General features: G+C 38.0%; 1 protein-coding gene across 12 annotated transcripts in view; it reads right to left on the bottom strand.

Annotated features, from left to right (window-relative positions):
• The window catches only part of nrxn1a (neurexin 1a), a 172,947-nt gene that overhangs the window by 12,237 nt on the left and 135,851 nt on the right, over positions 1–24,859 (bottom strand). For 8 of the 12 annotated variants that reach the window (XM_053511427.1, XM_053511429.1, XM_053511432.1 and 5 more), the window contains 4 exons: positions 23,841–24,022; positions 11,947–12,118; positions 7,537–7,626; positions 5,954–6,270 (listed from right to left, as the gene is read on the bottom strand). In XM_053511427.1, the coding sequence (XP_053367402.1) occupies positions 5,954–6,270; positions 7,537–7,626; positions 11,947–12,118; positions 23,841–24,022 (761 nt within the window). The remainder of the gene's footprint in view (positions 1–5,953; positions 6,271–7,536; positions 7,627–11,946; positions 12,119–23,840; positions 24,023–24,859) is intronic. The other 4 variants (XM_053511434.1, XM_053511435.1, XM_053511436.1 and 1 more) reach the window with 1 other exon arrangement.

Here is a 24,859-nt window from a genome sequence, read left to right as displayed (position 1 = left end):
CTACAACGAAGACGCAAATACCAGAACTGTGAAATGAGTTGTTTTTTTTCCCTCCACAACTACTTTTTTCCTTTGAAAACTATTGTTTATTTATGGCTGTTTGAACATGAACCTGAATCTAGCACACTGTCGTCACCAAAGCTTAATACCTTACTGAATAAAAGCTCTGCAGTGCGAGAAATGCTATTTATAACCCATTTTATTCAATGCTAATCCACCCCCTGGAAATAAAGAAATAAGAGAAAATGATACAAGTAATGTTTCATATGAGCTTTTAAAAAAAAAAAAAAAAAAACTATATTGACACCACAGCACTTTTGAATCCCCAGATCTGGTCAGAAGGTTTTAATGAATTATTGTTCTACGTATAAGAGCAGCTCTGACAGCAGCAGCACTGGATGCACTTCAAATGACAGGTTTATATTAATGCACGTGTTGGTATACCTTATTGTTTCTATAGCGACAGCTCATTCACAGGGTCTTTTCACAGGGCTAAAAATAAACAGATGTGTAAAAACGTGTTGTTTATCGAAGAAAGACGTATAATTGTTACAGTAATGCTGGTGAAATGGTGAAGCATGCTGTTTAAAGACGTTTCTGGGAAGAAGACTCCAACATCAGGACACTGAAAAGGTCAGTAGGTGTACTTGAGTCTTATATTGTCTGTTTTTTTAGTAAGTTTCAGAAATAGAATAAAGAACTACAGAGCATTTTATAGCTGTTATAAATAATATCCTGGACTAACTTGTTCCATATCATTAAATGTGACTATGAACTCAAAGAAAGGATAGATTTTTATTCTATAATTAATTCTAGAATGTTGTTGCAAATGTCTGTTGCAAAAGTAAGAATATAACTTCAGGATGTACTTTGGTTACTGGATAATTATCAACTTCAGGGTGGTCACAATAGCAACATCTGGTATCTGTACCATTACAGCACACCCCATTGTGGTGTTTTATATATACTTCATAACATGCTGCGATTGGTTTAAATATATTTATATATATATATATATATATATATATATATATATATATATATATAATTTAAACAAATCGCATGTTATACTGTATATGTTCAATTTATTTATTTATTTAGATACCACATGCTTTCTCCATCATTGATGTTTATGTTGTGGATTAATCCAGCAAGGTTTTACAAACATACAAACCTATATATACAGTACACCTATATAAATAAATACTGTAGCCTATATATATATATATATATATATATATATATATATATATACACTCAGCAAAAAAAGAAACGCCCCTTTTTCAGGATGGTGTATTTCAACAATAATGTTGTAAAAATCCAAATAACTTTACAGATCTTCATTGTAAAGGGTTTAAACAATGTTTTCCATGCATGTTCAATTAACCATAATCAATTAATTAACATGCACCTGTGGAATGGTCGTTAAGACCTTAACAGCTTACAGAAAGTAGGCATTTAAGGTCACAGTTCTAAAAACGCAGGACACTAAAGAGACTTGTCTACCAACTGTGAAAAACACCCAAAGAAAGATGCCCAGGGTCACTGCTCATCTGTGTGAACGTGCATTAGGCATGCTGCAGGGAGGCATGAGGACTGCTGATGTGGCTAGGGCAATAAATCGCCATGTCCACACTGTGAGACGCCTAAGACAGCGCTACAGGGAGACAGGAAGGACAGCTGATCATCCTCGCAGTGGAAGACCACGTGTAACAACACCTGCACAGGATCGGTACATCCGAATATCACACCTGCGTGACAGGTACAGGATGGCCACAACAACTGCCCGAGTCACACCAGGAACACACAATCCCTCCATCAGTGCTCAGACTGTCCGCAATAGGCAGTCCATGAGGAGGAGATGCACTGCAGTACTTTAAGCAGCTGGTGGCCACACCAGATACTGACTGGTACTTTTGATTATGAGCCTCCCTTCATTCAGGGACACATTGTGAAACATTTTTAGTTTATGTCTTATGGTGTTATGTCTTACTGTATAGGCCAGGGGTAGCTCAGTGGATAAAGCATTGGACTACGGTTCGGAAGATCCTAGATTTAAACCCCACAACCACCAAGTTGCCACTGTTGGGCCCTTAACCCTCAACTGCTTAGATGTATAATGAGATGAAAATGTAAGTCGCTCTGGATAAGAGCGTCTGCCAAATGCCTAGTTGTAAAAGTGTTGACTCTTTTAGTGTTCATACAAATATTTACACATTAAGTTTACTGAAAATAAAAACAGTTAAAAGTCAGAGGACGTTTCTTTTTTTGCTGAGTATATACTGTATATCATAATTTTATATATATATATATATTTATATATATATATATATATATATATATATATATATATAATTTCTTTATCATGTATATCATATATCTTTGCCATTTCTTAAAGCTCGATTTGAATTATGGCAGCAATCTGTAGTATTATGTTTTCTCTAAAGATAATCACACCCTTACACCAACACGTTGAAGAATGTCTACAACCAGGAAGAAGTTTGGCATAATAATTATAACATAACTATGAAACAATTAAAGGACTCTCTCTCTCTCTCTCTCTCTCTCTCTATATATATATATATATATATATATATATAGCCTATATATATATATATATATATATAGATAGATAGATAGATAGATAGATAGATATAGATATATATTATATAGGATGGGCAATTTGGAAACACCTACAGTATTAGTCTAATCCACATGTGTTTGGACTGTGGAGAACTGGAGGAGACAAGCACAGCGGGAACATGCAAGCTACACAAAACAGACCCGTGAGAATTTAACCCTCTACCACAGATGTGTGAGATCACAGCGCTAACCACTACACCACTGTGCCACCTAGACAAACAAATGCATTAACCAATTATACATGCTGTTAAGCCTAGTAGGGCATATGATTTGACTAATTCTACAACCGGATATTAGAAATTCGCTAACAGAAACAGTTCTGAGAACTGAAAACTAATCTAATAAGCCCTAATTCTAAACCTCTTCTTAAAATCTGCCCAATTAAATACACCATGCAGTTAGTTTGAGGAATCTCAATTCATTGAATAATTATTTCCTTGGGCTTTGACCCTTAGTCCTATGGGTTGCCACACCAAATCATTTGATCTGGCATAATCACAAAATCTGGGACAGGTGTTTCTATCCTATCCAGGCCGCATTTTCTAACCTGCTTGGTTAGAAGCGTTAAGGGCCTTGTCCAAGGACCAAGGGCTTAAAACCCTAACCCTCCACCTAGAAGCCCATTCACCTGAGCCACCACTTCCCTGGAATTTATTTAATCATTAATCCAATTAAATCATTTTAAAATATTAAGGATTTTTATAATAAATAGCAAGCATTAGCATGACAATGCTGACAGGGCTAGATTTAAATATCAGCTCAGTTTTGTGTTTAACAAACACTCTGGTTGGAGTATTAGGAACATATTATACTGTAAATATTGAAAAACTCTCTGATTATATTGTGGTTTGCAGTTCCATGCTCACAGGCTGATTATTCTAATATATGAAACCCAGCAGACCTTTTGTCCATTAGTCATTATATGATATGCTTCCTAAGCACGCCTAAACTCCACAGCGGTTTATTAGTTTGAAGTAAAATGAACACGAGCAAGAGGAGGAATAGAAAGCTATGCTGGAATGATTGTATATGTATGTGTTACTCCAGAGAGCTGTTCCAGATTTGTTGATGCCTGACCTCCAAGCAGCACTGCGGCGGAGATGATGAAGTACGCGCAGTAATTTTGTTCAATGTTGCACGATGTTGCGTTAGACCAACGAATTATGATGTAAATACAGTTTTGATTTTCTTTAACAACATAGTAAGGCATAATTCTGACAAACATGTTCACCAAAAAAGGTCAATATACAAATGTCACATGAAGCACATTGGGATTTCTTTGCTTGCCATTTCTAAACCTTTAAATGTCCTAACCATTTCTACACATTTTTTAAAGACTAAAAACTCTGTATATAAGGACTAATAATCTCGGTTTCTCTTGATTCTCTGATTAAGGTATTCCGTCTGATGAGAATTACTCCACATGGACATGCGTCGAAAGGGGACAGCGAAGACTGGACAACGTATTAGTAGTGATTACAAAGAGCTCTTGTACTTAAATGGAAACTATACACATCTGTAATCAGCATCTGTCTGAGATAACACAGCTCACATACAGTACCACCCCTTGTCTCTATAGCTCTCACCACTGATTGGACATTTAAGCTCAATTACTGCATTAGATATTTCCTAAATGAAGTGCTCACTTTAGGACAGTGACAGAGAGTGCTGGGGGAAAAAAAGAAAGAAAGTGGGAATAGAGAATGTAGACACGGTAGTGTTAAGAGAAGTGGAGTTGTACATTTCCATAGCAACCACATCACATTCTCATGTGTGCATGCCGGCGTGCCCACCATTTTGTATCAGGATCAGCTCCGATCAAGCTGAGATAAGCTGGCATTACATCTTAGCTGTCACAGGTCAAACAATATCCACCATTGTATAACCAACAATTTCACACAACGTGCCTGGGGTGCCTTTGAGCCAAGAGGTAATTTAATACATAAGCCTTGGAATTAGTTTTAACCACAGCAAATTATGATTTCATTGTCATGGAGGCTGAATCACGGTATGTGGCATCACGCATGAGAAGACAAGACCATCAGCTTGGCCTGGCCTCGGCAGGACTGTCAATCAGGCTGCTCAGCCCTCCAGCACTGATATGTAATTACAGAACGGCAATTAGGGTTCACTGTCAACGCCTGAGTGATGCCTCGTACAACACCCACTGCACCAGAAACAGAGCGAGAGAGAGAGAGAGAGAGGGGCAGTGCAATGAGGAGAAATATAAAGAGACATATACTGTAGAGAGGACAGCTCTCTATAACCAATAAAAAAAGGAAAGCTGCTCACACCTCTGAATGACTGCGCCCTCCATTCCTCTCTATGTGACTTTACCTCTTTATCTTTTATATTCACTGTCTAATCTTCCACTGACCTCTTTGTTTTCTCCCCCTATCATTGTTAGTTGGGCAGGAGACCATGAATCAGTTCTCAGACAAAAGCTTTGGTGAAGCCTAAACAATTCACATCATCCACAACCTATAATCCTCCTCCTGCTATTCCCTTCAATCCCACAGATTCCTTCAAGCATGGGAGGATGCTGATCTCAGTTAAAGCTGGAGCTGTCCTTCTACCAATCCATCATTCGCAAAGATAATCTATACACCCACTATATAACAAGAGTTATGGGGACCTTACAAAAGAACGGGCACAAATATTGAAAAAATGAACCATCACAAACAACCCAAACAAACAGTTTACTTTCTGCTACCTAGGAAAAATACAAAAACTAACAGAATTTTTCTCATTAATATGCAGTGCTGAAATACCTCCTATACATGAAGCCCATATGAACAGGGGAAAGAACACATGAAAGAACAGGCTCAAATAGAGGACCCTGGAACAGTGAGGTGGCACTGCTACTCACCGTGGCATCATGTCACAAGATTTGATATATATAATAAAAAATTATATTCATACATTACACCACATATACTCACTCACACTCTCTCATCTTCTATACCGCTTTATCCTGTATTCAGGGTCGCGGGGGCCTGGAGCCTATCCCAGGAGACTTAGGGCACAAGGCGGGGTACACCCCGGACAGGGTGCCAATCCATGGCAGGACACACACACATACACACACTCATTCACACACTTTAGGCGATTTGGGAACGCCAATTAACTTAATCTGCATGTTTTTGGACTGTGGGAGGAAATCGGAGTACCTGGAGGAAACCCACCAAGCACAAGGAGAACATGCAAACTCCGCGCACACAGAGACGGGTTGGTCATTTTCAAGAAAGATGCAATTACTTCTTGATCAACAGCCATGAGCACGGAGATGAGACCCGGAATGCTGACTAACCTGTGGCGTTGTGGTCTGCTTGCCCTGTCGGTTGGACGCCGTGGTGGTGGTGATGTCCGTCAATGAGGGCGAAGCTTCAGAACGGTTGCCCGAGGCAGAGGCACTGGACTGGGGTGTGATAGACGAGGAGGGCAAGTCACCGACCAGACGGGCACTGCCCTCCACGCGCACGTTGGGTTCGCCCTCGGCAGCCATGTTGAGCACTTTGAGGCCGTTGTAGTAGAGGCCAGACAACTGGCCTTGAAACGGCCGGCCGCCCTTTTCACCACCACCGATCTTTATGGTAGTCTGGCTGTTGAAGATGGTGAGCTGCCGACCTGCCAATGGACAACGTTACACAAATACAGGAGTGTTCAACAGCTCGCTCACGCCATGAGTGCATACAGACATACACATACACGCATTCTGCTCCTCTTTCACACGCACGCACACGTACAGTATACACACACATGCATACTGAGGAGCGATGAAAGCTGGCGGTGGAACACACAACAAAAATGTCCTTATTCTTCCCGAGGAAGCACGGAAGCAATAAATTACTCTAATGCTAACAGCAACACCGGTAATTTATCGACTCTGATTTAATGGGCTGCTGTAGACAATGCAAACAAATGGAGACGATGAAGACACTGACTCCTGGGTAATCAATGGAGCTTTGCTAAAAGGACAATCAAATGCTTTTGGGTGGTAAAAAAAAAAAAAAAGAAAGGATTCACCCTCTGTTTGTAAAGTAACAAGCAGAAGCAAGAAAATACAGATGGAAATGATTTATTTTCACAGCTCATGAGCAAAACTTTGCCGTTGATGAGATTGCCTTTCAGCAAGGGCAGTGGCAATTGAAATTAATTAGACTGAAATAAGGCGCATGTGGGATGGTTTTACAACTACATGACACATAAACCATTCATCATGATAATAACTTCATTAAAAAAAAAAAAAAACAAAGAATCAAGCAAAGTTCAAAATCAATCACTCTGAACATTTCAATTTATTACATACATTACAGCATGCACTCAGAAGTCTTTTCCTTTCTTATGGGTTTAATTTGCTTGTTAAAGGGACTTCATATCTGATGCCAATAATCATTGAAGCTATTTAAGATGCATTTGCTTTGATTTTTAAGCTCTGCACTTTAGCAGTTTCCAAAAGCAATACGTTTAGCATGACATAAATGTACATAAATGAATTAAACATCATTGTCATCACTATGAATTGAAAATGTGAACAAAAGTACTTTAACTGCTGATTTATATTTTACATTTGCAAACATTATTTAAGTATTTTAATGATATGTATATATAGATATGGATATATCGATATAATTTTAATGATTGAACTAACTTTATTATCAGTATATTACCAGTCCCTTTAACCTGTAATTGCCAGGTAAACTGATTACATATGCAGTATATAAACACACATTATTCTACTGTACAATGCAAATATTACAGACTACATTGGTTTAAAGTTTTAAAATTTGTTATACAGGGGATTTATGTTTTAGATGGTTTATTATTTATGCAGTATATCACTTGCTTATGATGAAATTATCTTTTATTTAAAGTTTTAATCAATGTTTTTACCTTTGTCGAGTAGCCATTCGTCAACTACTCGACCGAGCCGATATGGGATTCGCTGTCTAGCAATCGCCAGGCGTTCGTTATCAATGTTGCCTTTAAAGTTTAAAGAGACATTTCATTGTTAAAATCTGAAAGGTGAAAGATTAAAACCGTGAACAAACTGCCTCAACTAACTAATTTTTTGGTTTGAAAATTTGGTACATCAAGATTACATACATAACACTGATAAAGCTTTTCACTCAGTCCATTAACTTTTATTATTTAAGCCAACAAATTATCCCTATATTAAGATAACTACTGCAAGATATGTTAAATATTCACCTAGTCTCTTAAGGTTATGAGAAAACAAGCAAAGCAGACGTTTAAATACAATAATCACTCATTTACAAAATACATTTACAAAATGATAATCCTTTTAAATTTGTTTTTTTTAAAGCAGATTTTTCATCTAGTTATACTGTACACTGCTCATTTTTTAACCTAGACATTGTCATTGCAGTACATTCAAACTTTTGGAAAGCCAATTGGATTTTAGTAACACAACTACTATCTGAAAGAAAGAAATATATAAATATATACAGTATATATTTTTATACATATATATATTTATGTATAGTTTCATTCATTTACATTACGCTAAAATCTTACTCTAATTAAAAACAACACATTTAGACAGCAAAAAAGACAGCAATCAAATATCAGCAAAAACACTCCAGAAAATAGGCAGCAGGGAAATAATCATAGTTAAAACAATGAAAGTGTTATCAGTCATTTTTCAGCAGAACATATTTGTGAATTGGAGAATTGGCGTTGACAAAGCTTTGTCCTCAGAGATTCATCACAGGAATATATCTTTTTTTTTTTTTTTTTTTTACCTCTTTCTTTTTCTTTTCTAATCCCAAATCCTTGAACAATACCAGACAAAGCTGTGCTGTCACCTGGGAATGAGCTGCTCTCACATGTGGATATCTGAACGCCATACCAGGTTGCAAGATTGACAGGTTTTGCTTTTATACACACGACAATGTGTTAGCTACTTATTGCTCTCTGGGATTCATCTCGGTCGAAAACATTTACTCCACTTCCATTACAGCCTGCATGTAACTGTTACTCCTATATAGCGCCTGACAAAAGAAAAGGGAAGCTGCCGAGTCGCGATTCCTAGAAACGCATAATTATGATCTGCAAGTTGACCCCCCTGAGTCATTAACCTGTTATTTGGCAATCATCTTTCTTTGTGTTTCTTCTACTTACTGTGTTATTGTGTAACGACACAATATGGAAAAAAAAAAAAACATTTCCAATTCCGAACAAGATTCAGAAAGAGTGAATGATAGAGGAACTGTATGCAGGCGACTGGAGGGTAAAATGCCTCCCGCGCTCCCAATTTCCCAGACACAGATTTCAGTTTAAAAAACGAATATGAGAACTGTACTAGTGCCGGCCAGGAAATAGCTAAAACCTACGATTTCTAACCGCGTCCTCTTTATCTTTTCATGCAGTGTTCTGAATTCTCTATTCGGCTAAAAGAGCATGACTTGCTTCTCAGACACAGCATTAAACTGTTAGGACGGCATGAGACCACATCTGTGACGTGATTTAATTCGGGAGGAAAGTGAGAAATAAAAGAAGATTTCGGTAAACATAATCTCCTAATCGTACTGGGGCTCTTTATCTTTCTTGGTGCCACTGTGTTTATATTTTGGTACCAGATCAAAAGTTAACAGTAAAACATATTAAAAGTGAAAATATTAGAAGAACATAGTGGGATCATTAGATATAAATGGAAATGGTGGAGTTTTATATATTTTCATCAACAGTAAATTGTGTTTCAACGATGTTCATTACAGTAATAATTATAATTATTTAACAATTACTTTTAAGTTACTTTTTACGAGCTGCATACTGTACTGTGTATAAGCCACCAGGTCAGCTGAGTAGGGCAGAAATGCGGTACAGGTCACACTGCTAATACACCCAGGTTGGTGTGTTATGTATAGGTGTTCTGTAAAGCAGGCTAAAAATGTTTTATTTAAGGGTAAGTCCGATGTATATGCCTTTCAGACACTTGCATAAGCCTTTTGTGAGACCATAAGCATTTTTAAAAGCAAAAAAAAAAAAAAAGAAAAAAAAATTGTCATTATCCTGTTATTATAGTGCCCCTGAGATGGCATCGTGCCTAGGGAACAGAAGTATTGTACAGAGTTATGCAAACTATAGCAATGTAAAAAATGCATCTAAAAAAAATAAATAAATAAAATCAGACAAGACATGTTAAAGTAGACCAGCCCTGAAAGTGCCTTAACACGACCTGATGTCCATGAAAATATGTCACTTCATTCATCGAAATCATTTTAAATTAACCATTAAAACAATGTGTTAAGTGACAATATATGATTCGATGAAGAACCCATTGGAGTAATGGCAGATACTGCAGAGTCTAGTGATAAACTGGGTAACGTTCAACTTAAAAGTGTGCTCAAAACCAACAAAGAAAGAGCATCATGACCAAATACAAGGTATCTGACCACTTAGAGACCATATCCCGTGATTACATATGGGCTTGACCTTCACGCTCTGGCATACAGTAGCTGCGCCAAGCAGAAATGCACTCCATGTGTTACATCTTCTCGAGCACACATCATCATGAAAGGCTTATGCAGGTATCATGCTTGACCATCGAACTAAATGAACACTGCGCTTAAGTATTATGTTCAAGGATAGGTCTCAAAAACAAGGAAGAACACGTATAATTAACACAGCAATCTGAATGTTTGTTTGATTAATTACTTGCATGATGGAAGCTATGTAAAGTCAATTACGGATGAATGAGGGGTGTAACATACTGTACTCACATATCTGCTCTCTACAGTGGACTAACCTAATCATTTCCTTCTCCTGCTGCTTTAAATTCACAATAAGTATGCAGAATAAATGAGAGAACACGAAAACTGTTTTAGGAAAAAAAAAAAAGGAGAAGAAGAAGAAGAACTCCTAATAACTGATTGAGGCGAAACACATTGTCATTATCATTCTAGTAGTTAATTCATTTTCGGGTTGGTTTATCAGCCCTTTCCTGCGAAGCAGCGTCAATCAAGCTCTGATTAAATGGAATCATCATGCGCTTTTTTTTTGGTGGAGGGGGGCGGTTTGGAGAAAAGTTTTGCTCCTGCTGTCTCTGACACTGTGTTAATTAGCACTGAGACACTGATTCATGGGGTTCGTTTCTTCGTACTCCAGATTTGCCCAAATATCATATCTGAACAGATCCACATGAACATGATCTCTGACTGACGGCTTGACTGACAGCAGGTTGAAGTATTCGTTTAGATCATGTATACTTAACAATTATTATTAATAACGCTAACAAAAAAAAAAAATCTGAATCCTCCATTCTTTCCTATCCTTCTTTTCTTTTGTACCTTCTATACCTTATTCTGTGCATGTGACAGACAAGAACTGCGCTTCACAAAAGCAACCCAGTGACGCTGTATGCCGGATGATGTAAACGTGAGAAAGCCTGATTCTTTTAGCTGCCTTGCCTTGGACTGCTTGAAATACAAAATATCTGACCATGGATTAGAGTAATCCTGTTAGGTTCCTTTTATATGAACGCTGAATCTGATCGAGGATTTGGGCAGAAACTCACATCCAAGGCTGTAATGATTGTTTGATTTATCTTTACCTTTAGGGAACGGTGATGCGGTTTAACGATAAACTTAAGATACGGGATTTAATGAGTTTGCAAGTCAAATATTCGAAAATGCTTGGAAGGGGAAGAGAAAAATAAGTCCGGGGGAATGCAAAAGACGGGGTTGCCGTCAAACTGATTCAGTGCAAACTGGATCTGATTCTGTCAGCTCGCTCCTCTCTCCCTGTCCAAGCATAATTGAGGATGTGCTTGAAGTCTGCGATCGAATTCATCTGCATAATGGAAGTGATATCTATGAAAAAACCTTGACATTAACCAAAAACAAACAGTTCCCTTTTTATTGTGATTGACAAACGAGAGCAATAGGATTATTCCTCATCTCTGATCTCTAGTTAAGCTTTTGTCTGGGCTTCTCCCGCCAGCTCTGAGGCTACTGAATTGGATAACCTGTTCTATGACATTTCCAGCCTTATAACCCACTACCCCCCCTCCCTCTCTCTCCTGTCCTTCCAGCCATCATCACTGTTGACATTTAAAAAGGAGAGCAGGGTTACCATTTTAGACCTGAGAGAGAAAGAATAACCACAGACGGAAAATGAATTTTGTCCTTAACCCTGGAATTGAAAGTCTGGTCCAAAGCTCCAACAGCCTTTATTACTGATATTGCGAATGTCTATGAGTGTGTGTGTGTGTTTGTTTGTTTGTGTGTGTGTGTGTGTGTGGATAAAAAAAAGTAACAGAATTGATGTGAAGGGGCTTACCTGTTGGGTATCGCTCAATGACTGGTAGATCGTCCACCTGCAAAGTGGCATTACCACCACTCCTTGTAAAGCGAACTATGTGGTACTTTCCATCATTTACAAACTTTGAAGTCTCTTCAATATTTATGTCATCTGTGCCCACATTGAACACCACTCTGATATTGCCTTTGTCCTGCACAAAACGCAAGAAAGAAGGAGAAAAGCATTAAAATGTTAAACATGTCAAAAACTGTAGTAATAATAATAATAATAATAATAATAATAATGATGCACAGTATTGTTCAGCATGCCGTCTATTCTCCAGTATATACAGTATAATTAATTTGCTATTCAGTGGCTTATTTTAGCACATAAATATAACAAACCGTATGTCTATGTGTGAACATGATTTCCAAAATAGTGAGTTTTTTTTTTCACTTCTTCTTAAAGACTTCTTCTTCTTTATATTAACAAACAATGCTGTAACTAAAATGATTCACTGAACACAAAAACAAATCCATATTTTACTGGTCCATGCGTAATTAATCTGCAAGCACAATGCATCAAAAAGATTTACTGACACTATAATGGACTCTCAAATAGCAGCATTTATATTTCATAAGTTAATCTCTTCGGGTTCTATTTTAATTAGGCTGCTACGTGAAGGAAATGCATGACGGAGGACGAATTAAGATGTACTTTTCTTCCTTGTATTCGTGCATCCCGTTTCTTAATGGCATTCGGTATTCATGAATTGATACGCGGCCAAATTAAAAACAGTGAATACTTAATACTTACACTCCAGCCGCACTGACACTAATAAGGAGGTTGAATATTAATGAGGGAAGGTCAAACGAGGATGCTGGAGGAATTATTCCTTGATTTTTCTGCTCGGTTTAATGTGCTGTTTTTTTAAATTGAAGGTTGCAGGCGAAAGAGGCATGAGAGTTAGAAGTGGTGATGTGTGACAGGACTATGACTTAATGCATTATTCGATTCGTTCATGTCAGGGTTCGATTCGTTTGTAATAAATATGATGCATAATGATAATAAACAACACAGCAGCACTAACTTTTATTCAAGATTTAATAAAAATGCTACATAAACAAATCATATATAAATATTTCATATTAAAATCGCTTTAATGTGGCCATTTTACACCTATTAATCTGCGGCTCACTGGGTTATTGAACATAAGGTTGCGGTTTATATGTTGATTCTTGTCAGTGACTGTTAATGTACATAAGGCAATGTGATACACATCTACACCACTAGATGGCCTCAAATATTAATTACTGTTTGGTCAAACTGTGATACAGCAATGTGTTTTTTTTTTTTCTTTTCTTCCATCATTTCCATGGAAATGGGTTAAAAGAAAAGAAAAAAAAAGAAAAAGCAGACGTATCTAATTAATTTATCAAATGTGATGTAATGGCTATGCTGTCATCACAGTTAAACGGAGATGCAAACACACACGGCAGTGCTCATGCATACGAAGCTGCCCTCTTCTCATAATTGCTCTATTTGCATGTGCACCGCTTGCTGTTTGTTTTTGTAGATAAAGTGTCAGAAAGCATTTTTATCCGACCCCACTCAGACCCTGTTTTTGCTGAAACTGTCACTACAACCAGCATTGTAGTGCTAGGTATAAATAATCAGAAATATAAAATATGAGTGCAGGGCATGAGAGCAAATCCATTCGTGAACATGACTCATTCACAGCTTTTTCACAGGGCCGAGCCTGACACCAGAGTTCATTCATTACCTTCCCCAAGAGAGACACGGCTCTTCTGACTGTCTCGGGCTCTAAATTCAGCAGATCTCAGTCTGAGCAGAGTCGCTCATCCTACTTGACGCTGCTCGGGCAGAGACAGGATGTTCCTCTAGCTCATCACAGCTCATAATGAGGCCACATTGTCTGTTAGCCGTAGCCTTTCCTTACAGCCAGTGTCAATAAGACGTTGCCTGCACTTCACCCTCATCACCTCAGCCCCTCTCTCTCTCTCTCTCTAATAACATTCTTCCCTGTTCCAATTTCTGTCCATTTTTTGCTTTCTTTTATTTTGCCCAGTGAAGTGATGTGGAGAAAAAAGGTTGTGCTCTGATGAGCCGTGACGTACAATGCTCCGCTCTAAATGGGAGACTGACCTCCCTTTCACCATCCACTCGGAGCCAGAGGATGACCTCGACCCGGCGGCCGTGCTGTAAAGGCTCCTTGACATTGTTCTGGTGGGAAGGGAGGAACTTACAGATTGAAAAAGTACAAAGGAAAGAATTGAATTTGACCGCAAAAGTAAAAAAGAAAGTAAACACATTACAGTGCAGCTCCACTGCCTCTCTGGGAATAAGCAAATAAGAACAACGGGCTGCAACAGAGTGTGAACAGGGGCCGTGATTTTTACCCCCTTTGGCTTCAAACTGGGCTTAATTACAGGAAGCATGTACGAGGCCATAGTTTAAGAGATTCCAGTAGCACTGCGGAGATGTCTCTGTCCTACATTCTGTCCCATGCGAAACAGTGTCCCAGATTAGACACACTTCACTTAAAAAGCTCCAACATTGATGCCTTGGAGGCGAAAGACAGAAAAGATGATAGAGGAAATGAGCCATGACACCAAAGCCCAAATTGCTATGAAACAATAAATGCTTTGGGTTGTACATTTCACCATGTGGTGTTCTGTACATGAAGCATAAAGTAAATAATAAAATGATTATAATAAATATACAGTAGTCAATCGATGGCTTTTTCATCTGTGAGAAACTGGTTCAAGAACTGCTTTAAAAAAATTACAAAGGAGACTCAAAATCAGTTCTTAGTGACTACACAGGGTAAAAATGGTTTGAGCATCAAAGTGACATTATCTCGAGCAATGCTGGTTTTATCCGTTTATCCAAACTGTTTTAAAATTTCAAAAATGAAACATTTTCAAGCAGAATCAGTAAGATAACTGTGATCAACCGAATAAGGTGCTTTGATCACTTAAAATCAAGTAAATTATATTAATAATAACAAATAATTAAAAAAACACAAAACATATTTAATTACTTTTTTATTTCACTGTCTTAAACCTTATATGTGACGCGGCACATCAAATCAGGTATCAAGTCCCATTTTTCATGACTGTATTTATGCATATTTTCAGATTTGTAGTCCAATAAACTCTATTTTAATGCCAAGTTTATTACCGTATTATGTCGGTGCGAAGTTATGGCCAGTTGGGTGAGTTTGATTAACTCCTTAAATCCTATTTTAAGAAGATTTAAAGGAAGATTCTGTGACATTGTAAGAAGCCTCAGGCTTACTTTGACACCAGGATTTCCCTTCTACCCCTAAAATATACTGTGGCTTTACATAAAAATAAAACAATTTTATAGTAAAAAAAAATATATGGGCTATATATGCTTGTTACAATTAAGGTAACCAGCTCAGAGAGTGTTTAGTAAAGTGCTCTTATGGAAAGCTTAGGATTGAGATTGTCTCAGGGAGATGAGATATTTATCAACCAATTTTGGCTGAATATGAATTTTGGATTTAATACATTTCTCCTACTGTACAGCACTCTTAAGCCTACTTTATATTATACACCCCACCACCAGGTCTCTGTGCTCTCTGGAGGAATGGAGGATTTCGTAATAAAAAAAGTATTATCTAAAAAGCAAAACTTTGACATAATGTGACTGTTTTGGGATTGTGTACGTGTCTCTAATTCTGTAACTGTTCGTCTCTTAAACTGGTGCATTTGTGGTCTGAACAAACACTGCTGATCCAAACACAGCTTAATCCTCCAGCCTACTGCACTTTAGTTACATTGGTTTTAGTTATGTTAGTATTACTTATGATACGTTTCCAAAAATCACTGAATATTGTGTGTGTGTGCCGGATATTGTTCATGTATGCCGTCTATTGTGCGAAATTAGTTTTCTGTTTTTGACTCCAAGGACCATCACCGATTCCATGCAAACACACCCACATACACATGATGAATTTTGTTGTGAATGCAGCCTCCTGAGTTTTCTCCCTTCTTGTGGTGCAATTAGGCAACAGCCTCTGTGCCACCCTGACTGACTGATGGAGCATTTTAACTCACTGTGAATGGCTACAATCTCCTCGTGCCAAAAAACAAAATGAGGCAATTGTTTCCAACATGTGAAAACAGAGATTACAATGAGTCTGAAAGTGGCGAGTGTAAAGCGGGTCTGATTACATGATTGTTACAAAACTGCAGCTTTTTTTTTTTTAGCGTTTGTGGCTCTAGCTCAAGGCAGAATAATACATTAAAGCTATAATTGTTTTGGAGTAATTGGTGTTACTCAGTAAGTAAATGCAAAGTAATAAGTTATTATAATAATAATAACAATTATTATTATTATGATTATTTTTATTATTATTATTATTATTATTATTATTGCACCTTCAGGTACAGAGGGGTTCGAATTTTGCCTCAGCTCTGTGTGTGTTGCTCTAGTTTGCATCTTCTCCCCGTGCTTGCTGGGATTACTTCGGGTACTCAGGTTTCCTCCCACTTTCCAAGACATGCAGAAGTACGCTGACTGGCATTTCCAAATTGCCTGTAGTGTGTGACTGGGGCGTGATTTGACATTTATGCCCTGCACAGGATAAGCAGTATTGACGATGGATGGATGGATTTTTAATGCATTTGCATGTTTGCAGTGTTGCATGGACAGCAATTACTGATGTAAGGTGATGAATACTCACACACAAACACACACACACACACACACATACGTACATCGTGTATCACATAAAGACACACAGCTGCCAAATCCCGAAGGCCTGATACAGTGTTGCTTCAGGAGCCACTAATGATGTGTCTCATTTAGCGAATAGTGCAGGCTGTAGCTGCTGGAATGTGACAGCGTGTGTGTGTGTGTGTGTGTGTGCTGAGGCGCCATGGCATTCAGCCTAAATGAGGCAGAGCAACTGTGAAACCTCAGCCATTTTACATGAAGAGCCTCTCTGCAACACTCAGGCTAATGCCTACGGCTAATGCCTAGGGAGAGTGTTTAATTGGACCAAACACAAAGAAAAGCGATACGTGCTTTTATAAATAAATAGTGGGCGATATCAAAATAACACAATCATACTCGACACTATCCATAATGAATGTGCCATAATGTACTGGCTCTGCAAGTCCGGGGATGTGACTAGAACCCAGTGTGCAGTGTGTGCAGAATATGTGCTAAGTAAAATCATCCACAGCACACTCTCTCTCTCTCACACACACACACACGCACACACATACACACACAGCAAATTTCTGTCCTTATGAGAGACAGATCTAGACCATACAAGTAAAAAAATTCTGTTTGGGTTCCTCTGAGAATAGCACTCGTCCCCACTTCCTCTTAATGCCGGAAGCCATCCAGACGTGTTCTCATCGCCGTCCGTCCCTGCAGCGCTCATCTCCCATTCTCTGAGAGCCCAGCAGCAGAGATGAAATCTCATAAAGCACTTTCCTATCAGTCCCTTCCACAAATCTGTACCCAGACGGATATACTAGCAGCCTGCTATTTTTATCTTTTTCCCCATCCACCTGTCATTAGACTTTAATAGTTAGATCTGGATGATGCTTCAGCTCAAAACTGACAAGTTGTTAAACAACAAAGTGAGCAATCTTTTCTTCCTTTTTTTTCCCTGAGTGAAAATTTCACCTTTTTTTTTTTTCATTTTCATTTAAAATAATATTTTGCCTGGTCGTGTAATAGTGCAAATTTTAAGCTTTTCGCAAACAGCACTCATAGGAACAGCTATATGGTTTATTACAGGCATATTTACACCGTAGTGGTGTTTCCATTCAGATGTTTTTGCCTTATAGCTACAAAAGTGATTAAGACAGTTAGGGGATGTAAAATTGGGAAATGGCCAAGCTGGGCTTCTGTCCATAGAGGGAAATTGAAATAATTCCAAACTTGCTTCGGATGATTAAATGCTTTAAGCAGAATTCATTTCGAGACTCTGGAGACTGGTCAGAGTTTTAGTGTCATGGCTTAGTTTTATTTGTTTATCCAACATGGGGATAAAAGAATCGAAGTGTTCCAAGAAATGAACACAGGCGAGGGTTATTGCTATAGTGGCGGTACGGTTTATCACTACAAGGTGTTTGCAATTTTGCCCATACAAAAGATAAGGAAGGAATATCACTTTATAGGGCATCCTGTTATGGTAAAATAATCACATTGTGGTTTAATGTGATTTTTTAATTTATTTTAAATTATTTGTTACCATCATGAATCGGATGATTTCACAGTAGGAACACTTTTAAAAATGGTCTGATCTGGAGGTGCACGGATCCATGCCAGAAATGCAACATTGGCAATAACTGATTTGCCAAACCAACAACAACAACAACAACAACAATAAAACCCCTTATATGGACATCCCGCTGGTGTGTGTAGATGGTGGAGGATTGAGACAACAAATTGTGTGTTTGGGTGTGTGTTCGGATATGTCATGTAGAACATGTAGCAAATTTATCATTACTTTTAAATGTGTAAATGTTCACATCAAACTCTTTCACATAAATGCTGTTGTTATTATTATTATTATTATTATTATTATTATAAGTAGTAGTAATATATCTTTGCCTATGTGATCAATTTTTTTGATCAGTAATATTTATTATATAATATTTATAGTTGATGAAAATGAAATGAAACGTAATTTATCATATTCCGATGATATAGCCATTTTTTTGCATTACTATGTTATAATGAATCAATTCATTAATACATAGTAATGCAAAAAAGGGCTAAAACATTTTGTTTTTTGATGGTTAATCTGTTCTAAATATTTTGCCCCTTTATACTGCAACATTTAGTAATTTATTAATTATTAACAATAGTGCATCATACATTACATTAATTTAACCTATGTTTAATGTCATGGAATGCTTTTTTATTACTGTACCTACTGTATGTTATAGCAATGTTATTCACGTAGCTTCCTATCCTCTATCCTGACTTAAGACATCCCTATGTAAGAAAAATAAAAAAGTTAAAGCTCTACCTCTGGTATAAACTGCTAAGACTGGAGGCTCATTCAAAAAACTGCTTAATAAATATCACAGAAGCGTTCTCCACATCAGCGATCACGCGTTTATTAAACTGTTTATGTGGAGCTTTCACTGTACAAGCATCAGTGTCCTTATATCAATACTAGAAACGATAAAACACTAGAATAAACACACTGATGCAAATCATTGCAGGAATAACGTCAGAGCGTCTGCTATAGGAAACGGATCAACAATCAGAGTGGAACACTGAATAATTTCTGTTGTCCAGTGATACAAATACTATAAAATGAAATATACCCTGGGTTCCTTTTATGAAAAAAAAAAGTCTTTTGTAGAGCTCTACATAAACCCTGCTGATGGATTAAATCACGAAGTAATGTAGAACTCTGACATGTAATTTCTCACCTGATCCTCATGAGCTCACTGTAACGTGGGACCGCCACCCACAGCCTTGTCAAATGTTAATCTATTCATCTCAGCTCATCTCTATCTGAACTAATCTTGACCACTATATCATAACTTTCTTATCTCTCATATTCCTATTACTCTTTTCCTCTCTCCTTTCTATGGTCGCTTTATCAGAATTTCTCAGTATCTGCGTATTCCGTGTGCCTTCCTGCTGAGCTAGACCTTGTCTGCCATCAATTTTCAAGACTCACAGGTTCATTAGCTGCACACACACACACACACACACACAAACACACACACACACACACACACACACACACACACACACACACACACACACACACACAAACACACACACACACACACACACACACACACACACACACACACACACACACACACACACACACACACACACATTTGGCATTCAGGAGTGTGCCAGCTTGGCAAGTTAAAACAACTAGGCCTGGAAATGTATAATTATGTCTTTTGGCCGCCCTTAGCCTTGCAGACTCCGACTGAATGGTGAATCTTATAACTGTTACAGAAGCACTACAGAGAGTTTTGTTGTCTGTTTTGTTTTGCTATGGGTCAGAACAGTTGCAGTTAATGTTACCATTAGCCTCACTATCAAGCACAGAATATGGCAAACTGGTATGCCAGTATGTGTGAATTTCTAAAGTCAATACCTTTCTGCTAACATTTAAATCATTTACATTCACATTAAAATACATTTAATTATTATTCTTTTTTTTTACACAAGTAAATTTTAGGCCGGCACGGTGGTGTAGTGATTAGCACTGTCGCCTTGCACCTTCAGGGTCTAGGTTCGATTCCCGGCCAGACTCGATTCTCGTCTCTGTGTGCATGGAGTTTGCATGTTCTCCCCGCTTAGTGAGTTTGCTCCAGATACTCCGGTTTACGGCATTCCACAAGTTGCCCATAGTGTGCGAATGAGTGTGTCTGTATGTGTGTGTGCCCTGCGATGGATTGGCATCTTGTACATGGTGTATCCCGCCTTGTGTGCTAAGCCTCCTGGGACAGGCTCCAGGTGCACCCAGGATAAAGCGGTATAGACGATGAGTGAGTAAGTAAATCTTTTTTCTAAAGATCTATTTTTTATAATGTCTTTATATATTTTTTTTGTTTATTTACTAGCTTTTACTTTTAGTTTTTCTAGAAATAAGACGCATACCTATATATATATAGGTCACTTGCAAATTTCTTTGTTTTTGTTTTAGTGATTTATTTTCTACATTCTACAACAATACTGGGGACATCAAAACTATAAAATAACACATATGGGATTAGGTAATTATGTAACAACAAGAAAAACAACAGTTAGTTGTTATTTTAAGACACAGAGGTCAGCCTTTCTGTAATAGTTCTTGCAAGGACTGTATTGTCAAGTGCATTTGCAAAATCCGTCAAGCACCCATAATGAAACTGGCTCTTATGAAGGCCGTCCCAGGAGGGCGAGACCAAAACCTACCTCTAGACGAGATGAGAGGTTCATTTAGAGTTATCAGCCTGAAAAATGACCAATTAACAGCCCCTCAGATTAGAGGTGTTATGAAGTCTTTACAGAGCATAAGTAGCAAAAACATCTCAATATCAACTGTTCAAATGAGATGAATGCATTTTTTGGACGCCTTTAGCATTCCTTTACAATGCAGAAAGCAATACATATCAGGAACGATCATGGAATTAAAAAGTGACCCCAAACTTTTTAACAGTAAGACGTATAATTATATTATGATAAAGATTTGCTTTGTTCCCCCCATCATTATAGTCCTTACAATACTGTAGGCACTTGATACTGAGTGATGATACTGAGCCTGACTGTGGACACGTACATGTGACTCCTAGACTCGTAATAAAAAAGTGACTCGGTGCATTAATTTTATGTTTTGTAACGTGTCAAATTAAAATTATATGTACACTAGATAACACTATTCTGGGCAATTTGGTCACAGACATTTGTAATTTAATCATTTTTATGATGATACACTACATTACACACCAGACACCCAAAGATTAGCTTATCTTCTAAGGCGTAAAAACATTCTTCTCTTGCATTTTTAAATGACATTTTTAAAGACTGTAAAATACTCAAGTTCCACCACGGAGTTAGAGTTGTTGGGTATTGACTTTAGTTAGTCGTCACTGTAGAAAGCCCCTATTTGTTCCACCTACTTCCCCCCAAATGTTCTCTGTCTCTGATGTTTTGGCATTAAGAGGCAGCAAATGAGTAAATGCTTGGAAGTGAGGAATGATGAACGGCTCAGTGATAATGATATGATGGGATTAAATGAACTCGATCACAAATGTTGAGGGTCGTGCACATGACTGAACGCGGAGGTGACGCTGTCCGTTTGAAAAATCGAGACATCATGGCCTCCTTGTTAACATGGTCAGCGAGCCCAGGTTAATTCACTTTTCACGGACGCGGTCAGTGGATAATGATACCCTCCGTGCCTTCCGGCAGGTTTATCAAAGCTTAGAGCAACATTACCACAGGGTCCATTAATGTCAATACTGACAGCCTTAATCTAACTGGTGTCTAAACACAGTTAATGAGACAGCAGGGGAAAGCACTTTTCAATTAATTATGGGTAAAAAAAAAAAAAAATGACACTAGGTGTTGGCAGCGGTGTCAATAATACTGGAAGTGCACTTAACGATGATGCAGGTACGGTACATTTCCTCTCCTACGCTTTGGTGATTCATTTAGGAAAATGTCTTTATGCTGGGTTGGGAATTAATACATCAAAAATATGCAAGATGAACACGTATTAAGAAATGTTAAAACTATGGCGGCACATTTAAACATTAGGCTGCACACTTACACAAATTAACAGCTACTTGATTTTACAATGTAACGAGGTGGTAACACACACACACACACACACACACATACACAAAACTGACATAAAACAAAAAGCATATTTGTTGCAATGGTATTAGAATACAAGATATTGTACGTTACTGCTGAAAATAATATATAGCATGTACTGTATCATTAAATTTTCATTGCACTGTGGTCCTGAACATTTCATAAAACATTCAAAGCTTCACTTTATCACATATTTCTAGCTGCAAGATTTACAATCTGTGTACAAAAAATATAATATATGACCTTAAAGGTACTTCTCCTGCTAAAAAAGAGGTACAGCTTAGCACCTTGTTTGTGACGGTGAATATTAATCATTTTCTGTAAGTCGAGCTATGTTTGAATGCAAATAAATCCATGCCATATCTTTGACCTTTAAATAGCTGCATACGCCCTTTCCTGATGATTAATGTACGTAAATATTAAGATAATTCTAGTCTTATTACTTTCCTGGAATGGATAAGAAGTAAGGAACAACACTTCGAACAATTTCAACTGATCAGATTTTTGGGCTGATACGTGGCGGTATTGGCTGGTCCCATGCGAAAAAGCCGACCGAACAAGCCAAAAAAGGGGGTAAAATGAAATCAGAGGACCATCTTGGCGAATATTTGCTCTATGCTCGGACACCTCTCTTACTGTACATGTCAGCACGCTGGCGTTTCACTATTTCATGTAGCAATGATATATTTAAAACCAGGCTAGTAAAATAGTCTCTAGCTGGCGGAGCTGCATTTGTACGTGCGCGCGCATGTGTGTGTGTGTGTGTGTGTATAAATGAGAGCACATTGACTAAGACAGAAGCTTTGAAGCTGTGCTCATGTTTATATGTTCAGCCACCAGTGCTCAACTGCAGTCTGTAAAAATCACAAGGGCTCAGCTGGAGGAAATGCAGAGTGATGTCACCCCTCAGAGAGAGAGAGAGAGAGAGAGAGAGAGAGAGAGAGGCTGATTGTTCTGAGTAGTGCTTCATGATTACAGAAAGGGTGGGTTAAAAAAAAAAGAAAAAAAAAAAAAGAAAGGAACATTCTACCACTACCAGCTCATCTCTTTGCTCTTTCCCTTTCCGTCTCATCCTCCTCGCCGTATATCCCTGTGTTCCTCATAATCTGATGCAGAGTCAGAGAGGAGAAGCACAATAAATGAGCACAGCCCACTGTCCCAGGGGTGATGCAGGCCCCCATCAAAGTGCTGTGTGAAGCCGAGAGAGCCGAGGAGAGCACTCTCTGCAAAACTCACTGCATGCTGTCATGGTTATTCATGCTAGAAATGTGAAAGTGCTGGAACATTTGTGTGTAAAGCTGTTCTCAGTATGTGGGAAGAGACCTGAAACATCATCATTCTAACCATTTGCACCAACGCTTTCTGATCATCTGGCTGATGAGTTTCTGTGTGTTTGCATTGTATCGCTTGTTTGGAAGAAAGTGTGATCAAGCAAGTGATCCCACCCTAATTTTAATCAACTTGGGATTTTTTAAAGCAGCTGTAATTGGCCACATCTCTTTGAAGAGGAAAAAAAAAAGAGCATCCGATTTGGCAACCTTGCTGTGAGTGTATTTGTGTGTGTACACAGCACTCACTATCTGCAACTGCAAGTAATCTCCAAGGCCAGATGAGCTGTCCACTCTGACCAGCACGGCGTCCTTCTGCTGCGTGCTGAAGCCGACCGCGAGACGGTCCGCCCTCGTGCTCGGCCTGTCATTGGGTGGCCAGGTGTACACGATCAGCCCACCGTCACGCCCGAATATATACGTAGTTCCCGCTGTAGAAAGAAAGATCACACTTTGTTAAAAGGAGCATAAGACATTTGTCTAAATTGTGTAACATTTAGTGTTTTAATGCATTTTATATGAAACAATTAATCCTAAATCAGTCATTATTGCATTGACCTTCAATTCAGATGATAGATAATCACAATTTATTTATTTTTAGTTGTACAACACTTATTTTATGCAATTCACGCAACAATCCTTTATTTTTAAAAAACAATCAAAAATGGCTTCGTTTGCTCCCTACACCAACACATTCACATTTACGGCATTTGGTAGACGCCCTAACCCAGAACAACTTATATTTTTATCTCATTATACATCTGAGCAGTTGAGGGCCTTGCTGAAGGAGCCAAAAGTGCCAATAGGACCTTACAAGCAACAGTCCAACGCCTTAACCACTGAGCTACCCCTGACCCAATCCCCTATGATATCCGATTTGATTAGATCTAAAAAACATTGGATACGATGTTATAGAAATTTGGATGGGTGAGGATACTGTAGGTAAGTTTCCTGATTAGATATCTGCATTAAGAAGAAGTTAAACAGATGTACCTAATGAAGTGGATTATGTGTAAATATACTCTACATTCCATGTATACCCAGTGCATTTAGGCACACAGACATATGAAATGACCCAAAAATAAAATCTGAAATACTTTTTTTTTTTAATTAATAAAAAATCTATCTATCTATCTATCTATCTATCTATCTATCTATCTATCTATCTATCCATCTATCTAAAGTTTCCTAAGTCACCTAAGACCTAAAACTTAATTTAATTAGATTTCGCTAAAGTGTATTAAGAAGTATTCATACATGACTACATA

This window comes from Clarias gariepinus, chromosome 14, assembly GCF_024256425.1.
Source record: "Clarias gariepinus isolate MV-2021 ecotype Netherlands chromosome 14, CGAR_prim_01v2, whole genome shotgun sequence".
In the NCBI taxonomy this organism is placed as follows: Eukaryota; Metazoa; Chordata; class Actinopteri; order Siluriformes; family Clariidae; genus Clarias; species Clarias gariepinus.
Note: the sequence above shows the minus strand (reverse complement) of the source record. Positions and strands in the feature narration are given on the sequence as shown.